Consider the following 14598-nt stretch of genomic DNA (forward strand, 5'->3'; position numbering starts at 1 on the left):
ATCTTCCTAAAAGCGGACATTTTAACGTTGCTGCAATCCCACAGCAATGATGCAACAACATTTTGCAGTGAATTTGCAACATTGCAACATTGCGATGAAAGTTTGATGCAATGTGTATGCAATCTTTGTGTGCTGTATGGGTATATACAGGGTGTCAATTAAGTCCCGGGACGGCTGAATATTTTCTCATGTAAGGTATTTTTGAAAAAGGTCAAAGTCATTTCTGAAGTAATTTTCAACGAGGAATTCAACGGTGACCTTCAATTTGACCTTGAGCTTGACCTTCAAGGTCATTTCAAAGTTAGGTTAGGTTTTTTAAATAGAAACCCCCTTTTTTGACACCGGCAATCGAAAGAGCGGGAAATTTTACGTTTAGATATGTACTAAGTCATAGGTAGTGTTTGATCTTGAGGGTCACTCTAAGGTCATTTAAACTCGAGCAAGGTCTGAATATCTTTTGGAATAGATGGTTTTCAGTTTTTTTTTAACGACCAAAACTAATAACTTTAACAAGGCGTATTTAGTAGTGACCTAGAGCATGGCATTGAAGATGACCTTCAAGGTTGTTTCAAGGTCAATTTTTTTTATTTACTTTTAGCATTACCCAGGAATAACGACGTGGACGTAGTAAAATCTATTCCCTTTGGGGTGCTTAATTAGCGTGAGTCCCCTTGCCTCTCACGTCCGGGGTGCTTGATTAACGTGTTTTCTTTCAAGATTCGAAGTTTAGCGCAGATGTTCAAACTGCAAACTTTGAGCTTCTTGACAAAAAGCTATGCGGCTGTAAAAATGAGATACAGCATTACGAATCATCACTCTATCAATTAAAGCGGTCTCTTGCATAATTCGATTCCGCAGTTCATCTAAGTTTTGTGGTTGAGTGGCGTATACTTTACTCTTTAAGTAACCCCAAAGAAAATAAACAAGAGGCGTCAGATCAGGGAATCTAGCAGGCTACTCGATTTCACCTCTTCTTCCAATCCATTTATGAGGAAACTGAGTATCTAAATACGCTCGAACGTCCCTACCGTAATGAGCGGCTACTCCGTCCTGCTGAAACCATGTATCATCATAATTATTACCTGCTATTTCTCTTATTCTTGGCATAATTTGATTTCTGAGCAGCTGTTCATACATACCGGCATTGAGATTACCATCAATAAAAAAAGGGCCTATAAGTGTATCATTCAAGATGCCAGCCCAAACATTTAGCTTTTGTGGATATTGTGTGTGACTGTCCAACATCCAAGCAGGATTTGTTTCGGACCAGTATCTGCAATTGTGTCTATTCACTTCACCTTTTAAAGTGAAAGTGGCTTCATCTGAAAAAACTATATTGTGCAAAAAAAGAGGATCTTCATCGATTCTGTTCATCATCGTTTCGCTAAATTCGATCCGACGATCAGGATCATCTTCATTAAGCTTCTGTACCAAATGAATCTTGTAATGAAAATGTATGCTTTTCAAAACTTTACGTATTGTTTCATGAGAAGCGTCATGCTCATTACCGGCTCTACGTAGACTAAGATGCGGGTTTTCAACAAATGCTTGAGCAATTTCAATCTGTTTCTCCTCAGATGCTACAGATTTTGGCCGACCACTTCTCTCAAGGTCCTTGACAGTCTCATTATCATTAAAGCGCCGTACAGTCCTTTCGACTGTAGATTTTGAGACAGGACTTAACCCGTCTCCATTACAAAAAGTGCGATTAAATAGCACCCGAACTTCATTATAAGATTGCACTCGATCTCTCCAACCACGCATCATTAATAGAGATACCCTCTCTTGTTCCGAAAGTTTAGCATACGCCATAATGTTTAATGTCGTGTGTAAATCGTAAATCGTAGTTGAGTGGTGGTAGATGACAATACATCAACAGTTATCGTACATACAAATACGTGTTATGACGAGTAAACTCGCCACTGTGCATACGGTGATAACTTCGTTTGGACGAGTTAACTCGGGATTTTGCCCAGGTTGTTTAACATAATGCTAACTCATTTTTTTATTGATTGGGAGCGTTTACGTCGTAAAGTAAAAGTTATTCGATTTAATTCTTATTTTTCTTTACAATTATTTCTTTTCATAGAAGTCGTTTGTCATTCTAAACGATAGGTTTCATTTTATTATTTGCGGATGAATCTCTGTCGCCATTTTTCTATCTTATACGAATTTACGAATCAAAACTAAATTTACGTAAATACATACATACGATTTACGTATTACCTTAATCTCAAAAAAACATTATGGCGTATGCTAAACTTTCGGAACAAGAGAGGGTATCTCTATTAATGATGCGTGGTTGGAGAGATCGAGTGCGATCTTATACTGAAGTTCGGGTGCTATTTAATCGCACTTTTCGTAATGGAGACGGGTTAAGTCCTGTCTCAAAATCTACAGTCGAAAGGACTGTACGGCGCTTTATGGATAATGGGACCGTCAAGGACCTTGAGAGAAGTGGTCGGCCAAAATCTGTAGCATCTGAGGAGAAACAGATTGAAATTGCTCAAGCATTTGTTGAAAACCCGCATCTTAGTCTACGTAGAGCTGGTAATAAGCATGACGCTTCTCATGAAACAGTACGTAAAGTTTTGAAAAGCATACATTTTTATCCTTACAAGATTCATTTGGTACAGGAGCTTAATAAAGATGATTCTGATCGTCGGATCAAATTTAGCGAAACGATGATGAACAGAATCGATGAAGATCCTCTTTTTTTGTACAATATAGTTTTTTCAGATGAAGCTACTTTCACTTTAAAAGGTGAAGTGAATAGACACAATTGCAGATACTGGTCCGAAACAAATCCTGCTTGGATGTTGGACAGTCACACACAATATCCACAAAAGCTAAATGTTTGGGCTGGCATCTTGAATGATACACTTATAGGCTCTTTTTTTATTGATGGTAATCTCAATGCCGGTATGTATGAACAGCTGCTCAGAAATCAAATTATGCCAAGAATAAGAGAAATAGCAGGTAATAATTATGATGATACATGGTTTCAGCAGGACGGAGCAGCCGCTCATTACGGTAGAGACGTTCAAGCGTATTTAGATACTCAGTTTCCTCATAAGTGGATTGGAAGAAGAGATGAAATCGAGTAGCCTGCTAGATCCCCTGATCTGACGCCTCTTGTTTATTTTCTTTGGGGTTACTTAAAGAGTAAAGTATACGCCACTCAACCACAAAACTTAGATGAACTGCGGAATCAGATTATGCAAGAGGCCGCTTTAATTGATAGAGTGATGATTCGTAATGCTGCATCTCATTTTTACAGCCGCATAGCTTTTTGTCAAGAAGCTCAAGGTTTGCAGTTTGAACATCTGCGCTAAACTTTGAATCTTGAAAAAAAAACACGCTAATCAAGCACTCCGGACGTGAGAGGCAAGGGGACTCACGCTAATCAAGCACCCCGGACGTGAGAGGCGAGGGGACTCACGCTAATCAAGCACCCCGGACGTGAGAGGCAAGGGGACTCACGCTAATCAAGCACCCCGGACGTGAGAGGCAAGGGGACTCACGCTAATTAAGCACCCCAAAGGGAATAGATTTTACTACGTCCACGTCGTTATTCCTGGATAATGCTAAAAGTAAATAAAACAAATTGACCTTGAAACAATCTTGAAGGTCATCTTCAATGCCATGCTCTAGGTCACTACTAAATACGTCTTGTTAAAGTTATTAGTTTTGGTCGTTAAAAAAAAAACTGAAAACCATCTATTGCAAAAGATATCCAGACCTTGCTCGAGTTTAAATGACCTTAGAGTGACCCTCAAGATTAAACACTACCTATGACTTAGTACATATCTAAACGTAAAATTTCCCGCTCTTTCGATTGCCGGTGTCAAAAAAGGGGGTTTCTATTTAAAAAACCTAACCTAACCTTGAAATGACCTTGAAGGTCAAGCTCAAGGTCAAATTGAAGGTCACCGTTGAATTCCTCGTTGAAAATTACTTCAGAAATGACTTTGACCTTTTTCAAAAATACCTTACATGAGAAAATATTCAGCCGTCTCGGGACTTAATTGACACCCTGTATATATATATGATGTGATGTATGTATGATTATGTACTTTATGTTTGCGCAATAAAAACACAACAAAATAAAACCAGAAAATGTATATTTACTCATACACACCTTTATATAATCATATATAAATATATATATTTATATTCATTTATATATAGGTGTATTTATTTATGTATGGACGAGTTCGGTATATAATTTTGTATAATTAGATATGTACTATTTTTGTCTAATTATGTATGAGAAATTTTTTACCGGGTATTAATCTTTGATATATTTTCTTTCAGCCGGAATGTTAATTTTGCACCTGCAAGCTGTATAATTTTTATATTAAACAAATATTTGTATGCACCGACAGCTTGTCGGTAAAATTTTTAAATTTTTTTCTGTTTTTTGTTTTAAATGTTATACCAGCCGATTCTTTAGCATGTATACTCCAATCACCTAAAAGGATTTGTAATTCTATACAAGCAATAAAAAAATTTTCCTAAACTACAATATTAATTTTTTGTCGGTAAAACAGCACTACTCCAACATCGCCTTAATCTTCCTATCAGCGCCAAATAAAAGCTTCATGTAGAGTCGGTAACAATATTATCCTCCTGTAATCTCCTACCATCTTCCCTTCCTTTTTTTCTATTATCGACATCCAATCATCACTTCATTCCATCCATCTGGTTCTTTTTCTTTTAAATCCTATTACATATTTTTCTGATCCATTCTACCATTTCCTCTCCACCGTACTTTCACGTTTTGTTTGGTATGCCACCTGCTCCCCATGCTTGATCATTTTTCAGTCGATTTATTACTATCCTTATTCTTCTCGCTTATTTTCTTCTCATTCTCTTCTCTCTAATTTCTTTTTATCCCTTATATTACCCTTTTTTCTATCCTTTTTTTAGATTCTTAAATTATCTGTCTCATTATTCGCTCTATCTTTTTATTTATTCTCTTTTTCCTCTTTCTTTTTTTGTTTATGATTTCCCATACCTTTCCCTCACTGTCCGCCACCTCCATATTTCTTCCATCTTTCATTTTCCCATCTTTCCCTTTTATTTTTTTCACATAACTCCTTATAAGCCATCCTCTTTCTTCTGTATTTGTCTTCCTTTCCTTTTCCCTTTTCCAAGTTCTTAATTCCTGCTTTACTTTCCTTTTCTTTTTTTTGCATTTGTTATTTTATCATTCTTTTCTTCTTTTCCTTTTGAGGAAAAAGGTACAAATTTCCAATTCCCTCATTATTATATCATATGCTTCTTTTATTCCGCATTTGCTCTATCTTTATTCCCACCACCTCTCTAAAATTTATATTAAAATATTCTCTCTTTTGAGTTGTCCATATCTTTCTTTTTTCTCTTTTTACTTCTACTCTCTTTCCATATTTTCTTCCTTCTTTCCTTATTCAAATTATCATAGAGTGATGATCCGAATGTATATTGTCTCTACAATCTTTCCAACCTCTCTTCAATCTCTTCATTTCCGAATACATAATTAATTACAGATTCTCTTTTCTCTAAATGTAACATTACTCCCTCTCCTCAACCCCTTTACCTTCCTCCGTGTAATATTTACCATCCCTTCTCCTGAATAAAATTAATTAATATCTTTTCATACCAATTTAATTTCTTTAATTTCCTTCTTTCTTTCTTATTTTCTATCCCTTTCTAACACGTCCCAATTGTGCACACTGCCGATCGGACACATTGATCGGCAATGTGTGCAATCGGGTCTCACTCTGTTATACATACCTATCTCTTCCTCTTCTCATTCTTGCGTTTAATCTTCTCCTACTATTATCCTGACCTTTCTCTCCTTCTTTTCTATCTTTATTTACTCTCATTTTTTACTCTGTTTACGTACATTCATAACATCTTCTACTCTATCATGTTAATTTCTATTTCCTCTTTTATCAGGGCCGCATTTATACTTTTAGAGGCGCAACATAATTATGAGGCCTCAAAAGAACAAGTCTATTTTAGTTAATCAAATTCATACGTATTTTTTTTTTAAGTGTTTATTAAAAATAAAATTCGACATGCATTACATGATGTAAAAAGGCAAAATTTAATAAACAATTACCACTTACAAATTTTTCAGCGGCTTCTAGTTTTTATATTATGAATTTAATATTTAAAAGTATTTTATTTTGCAACTATAACTAGGATGTTTTTAATTTTGTCATTTGTGAGGAGTAATATTTTAAAATGTGGCCCCAGCTTGCGCCTAATGCGCCTTATGGTAAATGCGGCCGTGTCTTTTATCATACCTTCCATTTCTTGTTTATCTTTTTCTACTTCGTCTTTAGCTTCTTCCTTATCTCTATTAGTATCCAGCTCATTAAGCTCTTTTTTATTTAGTTTTCTTGTCACCTGACTTTTTCATTTATTATTTATTTTTTTCCCCGTTTTTGGAACTTATTTTTTTATTATCCTGCATCCTTTTTCGTCCACCCATTAAAACCATCACATCCCATTTCTTCAAGTGTTTCCAAAACTGCTTAATTCTTTTTATTGAATCTTACATTTCAGAATGTTATTCTTACCTACTCCTTTTTTTCTTTCTCTTTTTTTAATATTTCTCATTTGTTCTCCCATTTTCTTATTGTTGTCTTACATTCTTTTTTCTTTCCTTTTTTTCTCACTCTTCCTCCTTTCTTTTTCAATCTCTCCCCTTTTTTTCTCCTTTTTTTTTTGTTTTTCTTCATTGTTCTCTCCTTCTATTTGTTTTTCTCTCTTTCCGCACTCTCTCTTTTCTCCTGTGCAACTCCCTTACTTTCCCTTTTCTATCCCTTAATACCTTTACTTCTTCATTCCATCTTCACCATTCTTCGTCTATTCTCAATTTTTTTAAGTGATCCAAATTCTCTTTCCTCCCTTCTTGCAATTTCCTTTAACTTCCATCTCATCTTTTACTTGCTTATGACTTCTCTTTTCTGTTCTTTGGTTCTCTAACTGAATTTAACCTAACTACCTTCCCTTTTCATTTTCTTGTCTCCTGTCTTTCTGATTTTCTCCATTTAACTTTTGCTTCGATATTTCTCATTGATCGTTCTATTATTTCTTTTCTCTTCCTCTTTTTATTTCTCGAAGTCTTTTACCAGTATATTACTATTATTCTCTTTCTTTTCTTTCGTTTTAATGCTCCCCTTTATAATTTTTGCTTTCTTTTCAATCTTCTATTTTTCTTCTCACTCCTTCTTTCACTTTTTTTCTTGTTTCCTTCCTCCTGTTTCTAGTTCCCTTTTCTTTCCATTTTTTTTATTCTATCCGTTCGCTCTTTTCTGTTCTTCTGCCACTTCTCTCCCTTTTTCTTATCTTATCCGACCGTGTGACCTTCACGCAGTACATCTTGGGTAACGCTAATACCGGCGGTACTTACATTTCGAAGACTTATAACTGAGAAAAATATCAACTAAGAAGGGTTTATAATCATTGTTTTGAAAACGCTTTGACAGCTACAAGAATATGATATAAAAATATAGGATTCCCATTTTAAAAATTCTTATCGACCTTGACATGACCTTCACATTGGTCCCCAAGGTCAATCACATATTCCTATTTAATGCATTACTTGATACCCAACAACTTTTGTATTTAACATTTTTCTCTAAAATGAGTTTTTGTCGAGCTGTTTGACCGTTTCCTGACTTTTGGCACACCCCGTATGTAATGCGCATAATTATATTTTTCATGCACGATATTTTCATTTTAAATAATGTCAAAAAATTACAAGAAATTTCCGAATTTCAAGGAAAATTTTTAAGAAATTATTTAACGCGAATGATGTTCTCAGACATAAGTTAGGTTAGGTAAGGTTAGATTTTTTCAGGAAGAAGGTGTAGAGCCCCTTCCTCGCGTATTCAATTTATCGTATGAGCTTATTTCCCAAGTGATGTAGTCCAAAATTTGAGATTTTAAATTTACCAGAAATGTGTTCTGAAGGATTATCTGCATCCAATAAACAAGTGATGTGAGTCTAACTTCATAAATAAGCCGCTGGGAGCAATACAAAGCTGAAGGAGTAAACAATAACAGATAAGCAGCTTAAATGCAAAACATTGATTTCCTAATAATTTAGAAATTGGATTTACATCACTTGGGAAATAAAAGGCTCATATTTAAATAAATAAATTTACTAAAAATACATTCTATTAAATGTACATAATGTAAGAAAATGACGTTCTATTTAGTAAAATGTTTTTGTTAATAATTTTTTATACAATGATCGACGGCTAAAACCTTTAAAATGTTATAATACTTTGAGTAATAATCTTAATAATATACATCAAAGTCTCAAAGTCATTAAGAAGTGGTTCCCTCTTTGGCAGCTTTTTATCACACATTTTTCTTGTAGTATTTTAATTAATTTTAATTAATTTTAATTATTCACAAAAAATTTTATAACGCAGTGAATTTGGAAAACAACCTAGCATCGTGAGTGTCCACAACGGAATGGTTATGGTGCGGCGTGGAGATGGTGCTGTTATGGCTTCTTCCTTTTACAATTTATTCACCAGTTTGTACCAACATATATCACAAAAAATGATTAACGAAGCATTATCTCTTTGTCGTATAGCTGAGGTATTTATAATAGGCAGTAATTTCTAATAATTAAAAGTGTAAAATATAAACATATATATGGTAGTAGACTCTCGATGTTACGGACCCCGACTGGATTTAGGAAAATCCAGATAAAATCTGAGAACTACAAAAATATTTAAAATTTGGATGGCCTGTCAGTAATTTGTGAGGTAATCAATAGATATGTAATGGATATTAAGATATATATTAAGATGAAGGGCCAGCCCATCTCAACAATACTGTTGCATTTGCCGTATTTGCAACTCAGCACATCACCAATTGGCGTATTTTAGCTATAACATCATGATAGTCGTCTCATAAAACTTTAAAAAATCCGAATAATCGGATTTTTCGGACCACTGTTCTCTACTATTAGTCCATAATATCTAGGGTCTATTGTATTAGAAAGTTTTACTTAACTACTTCAGTGGTAGACTTTTTCGAAGAGTTTGTGCCAAAAGAGTGGTAAGAGTTAAAAATTAAAATATCGAAAAATGGTGAAACACGGGTTCAAAGTTTTCGAAAAAGGTACTTTTCGGGATGAGTGTGGATCGTCCCTTACGCCCTGGGGGAGAGGAGGAGTAGAATAGGGGTAGAAAATATTAAATGGCACTATGGGTCGAGTGGGGACTCATTTGAAAGGGCTTTCTAAGACGAGAACAATGATTTTTGAAAATGTTTACTACGACCTTCCAATCAAAAGTTATGATCGTGTAAACCAAAATGTGAGGGATCGTTAAAATATTTAACTAGCTAATGATGGAGGTGAAAAAGAAATCTTTATTTCAACATTTGAAAAAAGCCTTCGTGTACCAAGTACTATGCAAATATGTTAGAAATTATTGGTTTAAACCAGAGCTTGGAATTAGTTGCACATTTCGGGCCGATTCCCGAAACGACGCCTCCTGTTTCCCCACTACCGTCTGGCCGCTGGCGACCGGGCCGCCGATAGCTCTGGCGCAGGAGCGTTTTATATTAGAAATAGGCTGGATTGTTTAGGCATCTCTCAGGAAATCGTAACATTTTCTTTGCTACAGAAATAATGTTTATTTTTATTAATACATAATATATATATTTAATTATTAATGAAAATAAACATTATTTATGTAGCGAAGAAAATGTTACGATTTTCTGAGAGATGCCTAAACAATCCAGCCTATTTCTAACATAAAACGTTTATTTCAGCATCCCCTTGCTCCGTCCAGATCCGGAATTCACCGTTGTTTTGCCGAATGTCCTATCGTCTCTCAAATTTCCTCTGTCTTGCCCTGCCGTGCCGCTGCTTGTCAATCTTCCATGTAGCTCGCTTCCGTGCGACGAGGCGCCAACATAATTGCAAATTACGCGAATTAATTACAAATTCTCACAAATTACTTTAGACCACCCGGGAAGATTTCGACGATCGGTAGCTTTACTTATAGGATAGGAGATATTTTTGCCGCCCGTTCTCAGGGCCCAAGAAACGGCAACAGTGTATAGTTTTTTGATGGTGGAGCCCCCCACAGGGGGTCGGAATACAATGCCTCCACGCATACACTTTCCACGCAAAGCGAAGTTCCAAAGCAAACCTATGTGTATAGTGTCTCGGTAGTGAAGCACCCGGGGGGGGGGGGGGGGACCCACTGAATCCATGCATATACTTTACAACGCATTATCTCATTTTTATCAAAAAATATTGGTTCTATGCAAATAATGCATAGGACATAAATGATGTATTTTTTCAAGAGCTATAACTTTTATTTAAAACATTTCTTTGTTACATTAATATTTATCAAGATAATGTAAAAAGAAGCGATAATTTTTAAGTTTTTTTAAGTAGTTTTGATTTTGAAAATGACCTTGTTGCCAATCGGCATGGTCATATTCGTCATCAGCGCGCAAAAATACATTAAAAGCGTAGTTTGGAGCAAATCGGAGGTGTGGGCTTTTCGGAACTTTATCCAAATATTTTATTTGAAAAATGTATATATAATATTATACAGGGTGATTCGAAATAACCTGATGTCCTTGAAATGTCATTCTTCTTGAGCGAATTCTAACAATAAGACGATTTCTTCTCTTGCAAAATTTTGTCCGAAGCTTAGTTTTCGAGTTATAACGGAAAATAGTTCGCTACTTACGAGTCCGATACAACGGGCAAGCAGAGACGCGTCATAAGACTAACGCTTCCCTACACGGTCAATGTTATTGTATAATATTTGATATTGCAAAATATTATTGATAATTTTGATTTTACATTGTAGTTTAGATTATTCGTGTATTTCCTATACAATATTGTACAATTATTATTAATCGTTTAGGGGGGCTATAACGTAATACTCAAAGTAAAATATTCGATGACGCGAGTTTTACATAACTGACAAATAAATTGAAAATACAAAGCGAAGACGAAGTAGTAATCGCGGTTTGATTAAATATTCTTACCTTGGAGAGAATCGACGAGTTTGTATTTCTTTGTGACGATTGTCCGTCTTGAAAATAACAGCTTTTCAATTTTACTTGACACTTCATAATTTAATTCAAAACATCACTGTATTTACTGTGTTTAATCACAGTACTTCACTCGTATCACTTGAGTATCATCATCGAGTATCACTCGTAAATATCAATTCCCGCACAGATTAAGGGCCACTGCTTTTCCGTAACGCGTTACGTTGAGTTAAGTACTTCAACGCACAGAGAAAGTCATAACGTAGCATAAGCGCGTATACACGCTACGTTACGATTTTTTCTGTGCGTTGAAATACTTAACGCAACTTAACGCGTTACAGAAAAGTTTGTACGATGGCTTTAAGGCACAAAATCCGCAACATTATGCTCCGAAAAAGTGCTACTAATTTGATTTCAGTTTAATGTTTTTAATGTATAAATTATTATGGAGGCTTTGGCTTTGGCTTTGACTTTGAAAACAACATTTTTTAATATGGTTAATTTAATTGGCCTTCTGTGAATGTATTAAATTTGCTTTGCAGCATCTGATGGTAATATTGCACAAAACACAAATTGTCTTATTTTCTGTAAGATAAAGAGCCAGTCATCTTTTAAATAAATCTTAAGCTAACCAAGAATTTCGAAAAGCTTTTACGTGACTTTTTTAATGGATCTTTTTGAAACATTTGACTCTATTTCGTAATAAATTCCTTTAATTAAATAACTTCCGTAATAAATTCTGTATTAGAATTTGCTTTGTTTTTTCGTGACTTGTGCCACTTGCGTATGTGAACGCTATTTATTTCGGTGTTCAATAATAAATGCGACTTTATTTGCCTTAGTATATTTATTACTGCCGCTATGATGTTCTCCGTGAGACTGACTCACCTCCTTCCTTAGGCACACACAAAAAACAAAAAACGCGCGAACAGAAGTATACTCAGATGTCGCAATAGCGCTTACCCTACTAAATAAAATCAAACATAACGCGCGGGCGATTTAAGTAAAATAATACGCAACAAATTCCTTTGATTAAATAACTTCCGTAATAAATTCCTTTGATTAAATAATATAAATCTTGTTATTACTACTAAAATATAAGTATACTGGAAGAGGCACTGGCATAAATGGCCCGTAGACGGAAACGTGTCAGAGACAGATAGAGTTTCAGGGCAGGTTGTCTCACCTTCTCGTTGCTGCGTCTGTGCAGAACGCAGCAAGCTATATGCTGTACAAGCGATGTCAAAAGTTAGAAACAGTCTGCCTTTCCCGACACTCGGGCAAGCTCGTCGGAGCCAGGATTCGGGCGAAAGAGTGGAGTTGAGACACGTTTTAAATGAGATTTTTCCAATCCCTTTGTCTTTGTTACAATTTCTTCCCCCTGCTCCATCAAATTCCATTTGATCCCAATTGCCATTCCCCCCATCGCTCTCTCTTTTTTGATTCTATTTTATTGCTCCCTGTAATTCACACTGCGACGTGAACTAGCCTCGGAATCACGCCAGATCCGAGGGAGCACGCCCAATGGAAATCGGTAACCGCGGTACTCCACGATCTTCGGGAGTTAGGTAACTTACGCGGCGTCGGCAGTAAATGCACGACTCGATAATTCGCGGTATCGGCAATAAATGCTCGATTCGGTAACTCGCGGTACTCCACAAAATTCGGGAGTAAGGTAACTCACGCGATATCGGTAACCGGAAATGGGCGCCAGGTGCGAGTAATCGCACTGCGGTATCGGTAACTTCAACAGTTCTCTAAAATGCTCGGCCGCTCCCCGCTTAGTATATGGCAGAGGGGCGCAGTTCTTTGATTTAACGTTAGATATCTGGAGTGAGAGGCGAACACAAGGACAACTCAATAATTAGAATTTCACAATGATGTATTTCAGTGATTCGGTTACAAGGTTAAAGATGCGTATATCGTTCGGCCTGAGCCGATACGGCGGAAATAGTTTAATACGGTAGTAAGGCCATTCGCCCAATCAATCGGTAACAAGAACAAATTTTGATAACTACACGAAATTTCGGAAACGCGATCACGATAATTCGCAGCTGATCCGATGATATCCAGTAAAACAAATGACTTGTATTACGATTATCCGACACGGCCGGTGAAGGCCAAATAAATATACTTTGAACGACGGTAACCTAACGGCCAGAAATGAGATGTCGCGGAACGGCTATTTTTGCGGCCTTTCACGTTTCTCGCCGAGACGCTAACTTGGCGGTAACAGCGGTCTCGCGGAGAACGTTCCCGAGCAAAATCCGTCCGCGGACATTCACCCACGGTACTTCCGGTACGGTGATAACGCGACAAAAACGGTAACAAAACGGTATCGTAAGAAAGACGGTAGCAATTAATCAGTATTCTACAAAAAGAAACGGTAACGGAAAGACGGTAGCAATTGGTATCTTCAAACAGAAACGGTAACGGAAAGACGGCACGGTAACGAAACGAAACGGCAAACGAAACGGCAACGAGAAAGAGACTGTCGGCGCTTAATTCACGCAAGACGGAGAGACTTTTACGCGATATCCGGAGCCGGCTGGACATGCGGTAATTGAGCGTTAATACGCGCTTACGGTATCAAAAATCTCGGTTAGTTGTGTGAGAGACACTAAATACAAAACAGACTCACGCTACCAGCCATAACCGGACGAAACTCTACGGCTACCCGAGAGGCGGCTTACATCGAGTGGACGTCTTCGGCGTCTTTGGCGTCGTTGGGCTGAGTCCTCGTGTTCGTCCTCGCGCACTTGCGGCACACCGAACAGTGACAATCCTCCGCTTTGCACGTAGGTCCCTCTCGCGTCGCCTTCCTGCGCATCCTACCGATTTTCCAAAAAGGGGGGCCCCTGAGAACCGCCCACAGTTCATCCAGGGCGCCCCCCCCCCCGCCCGCTTTCTGTGGTTTCCTCAAATCCTTCGGCCGATAATGTGTTAATGAGTCGATGTTCCCAGAAGAGACTGGTTAGGCTGGCCGGGCCATACTCCGGTCCTTCTGGGTGCAGCATCTTTGAAGTCCTCGAAGCCGTCTGCAGCCGGGCGAGGTCCGCTGCTGCGTTTCTCTGCGCTTCTTTGAGTTTGTGGCTAAAACCAAAGCGGAGTTAGATAAGGCTTGGATGGCGGAGGCGACGGAATCGCAGTACCTGACCTTTTGCTGTGGGGTCACTAACGCGTGACACCCGTCGATGATCCCCCGGCGTCCGGTCTCCATGGCGATGCTGCATCTTCGCCCTGAGGCACAAAATACGCAACGCCGCCCGCACGGGGTCTCGCCTTACAACTTCAACGATATATTAACGATACAAAACGGGAACGACATAAAAATCAACGCGTACAGATTGTGGAGTCTCGCGGGTTGCTCTCTCCACGCGAGGAGCAACACCAGGACTCTTTGCTCCCTCGGCCGGGCTATCGCCCTTGTGACGGCGCTCGAAAACGTCACGTCACAACACTTATATTCTCTTGGAAACTATTTTCTTTTAATCAGTTGAGTGATAATGTATCATATATGTACATTTTTAAATAACTCCAATAATTTTCAACAGATTT

General features: G+C 37.5%; 1 protein-coding gene across 9 annotated transcripts in view; it reads left to right on the plus strand.

The window, feature by feature from the left end:
- The window catches only part of Oseg5 (intraflagellar transport protein Oseg5), a 323588-nt gene that overhangs the window by 199312 nt on the left and 109678 nt on the right, over window positions 1-14598 (plus strand). For 8 of the 9 annotated variants that reach the window (XR_010889950.1, XR_010889949.1, XM_067354039.1 and 5 more), the window contains one exon: window positions 8439-8610. The exons of the other annotated variant lie outside the window; for it this stretch is intronic. Coding sequence is in view for 6 of the 8 variants with exons in the window: in XM_067354039.1 (XP_067210140.1) it covers window positions 8439-8610 (172 nt within the window). In the remaining 2 variants the exon portion in view is untranslated. The remainder of the gene's footprint in view (window positions 1-8438; window positions 8611-14598) is intronic. 9 annotated transcript variants of the gene reach the window in all.

This window comes from Linepithema humile, chromosome 4, assembly GCF_040581485.1.
Source record: "Linepithema humile isolate Giens D197 chromosome 4, Lhum_UNIL_v1.0, whole genome shotgun sequence".
Lineage (NCBI taxonomy): Eukaryota > Metazoa > Arthropoda > Insecta > Hymenoptera > Formicidae > Linepithema > Linepithema humile.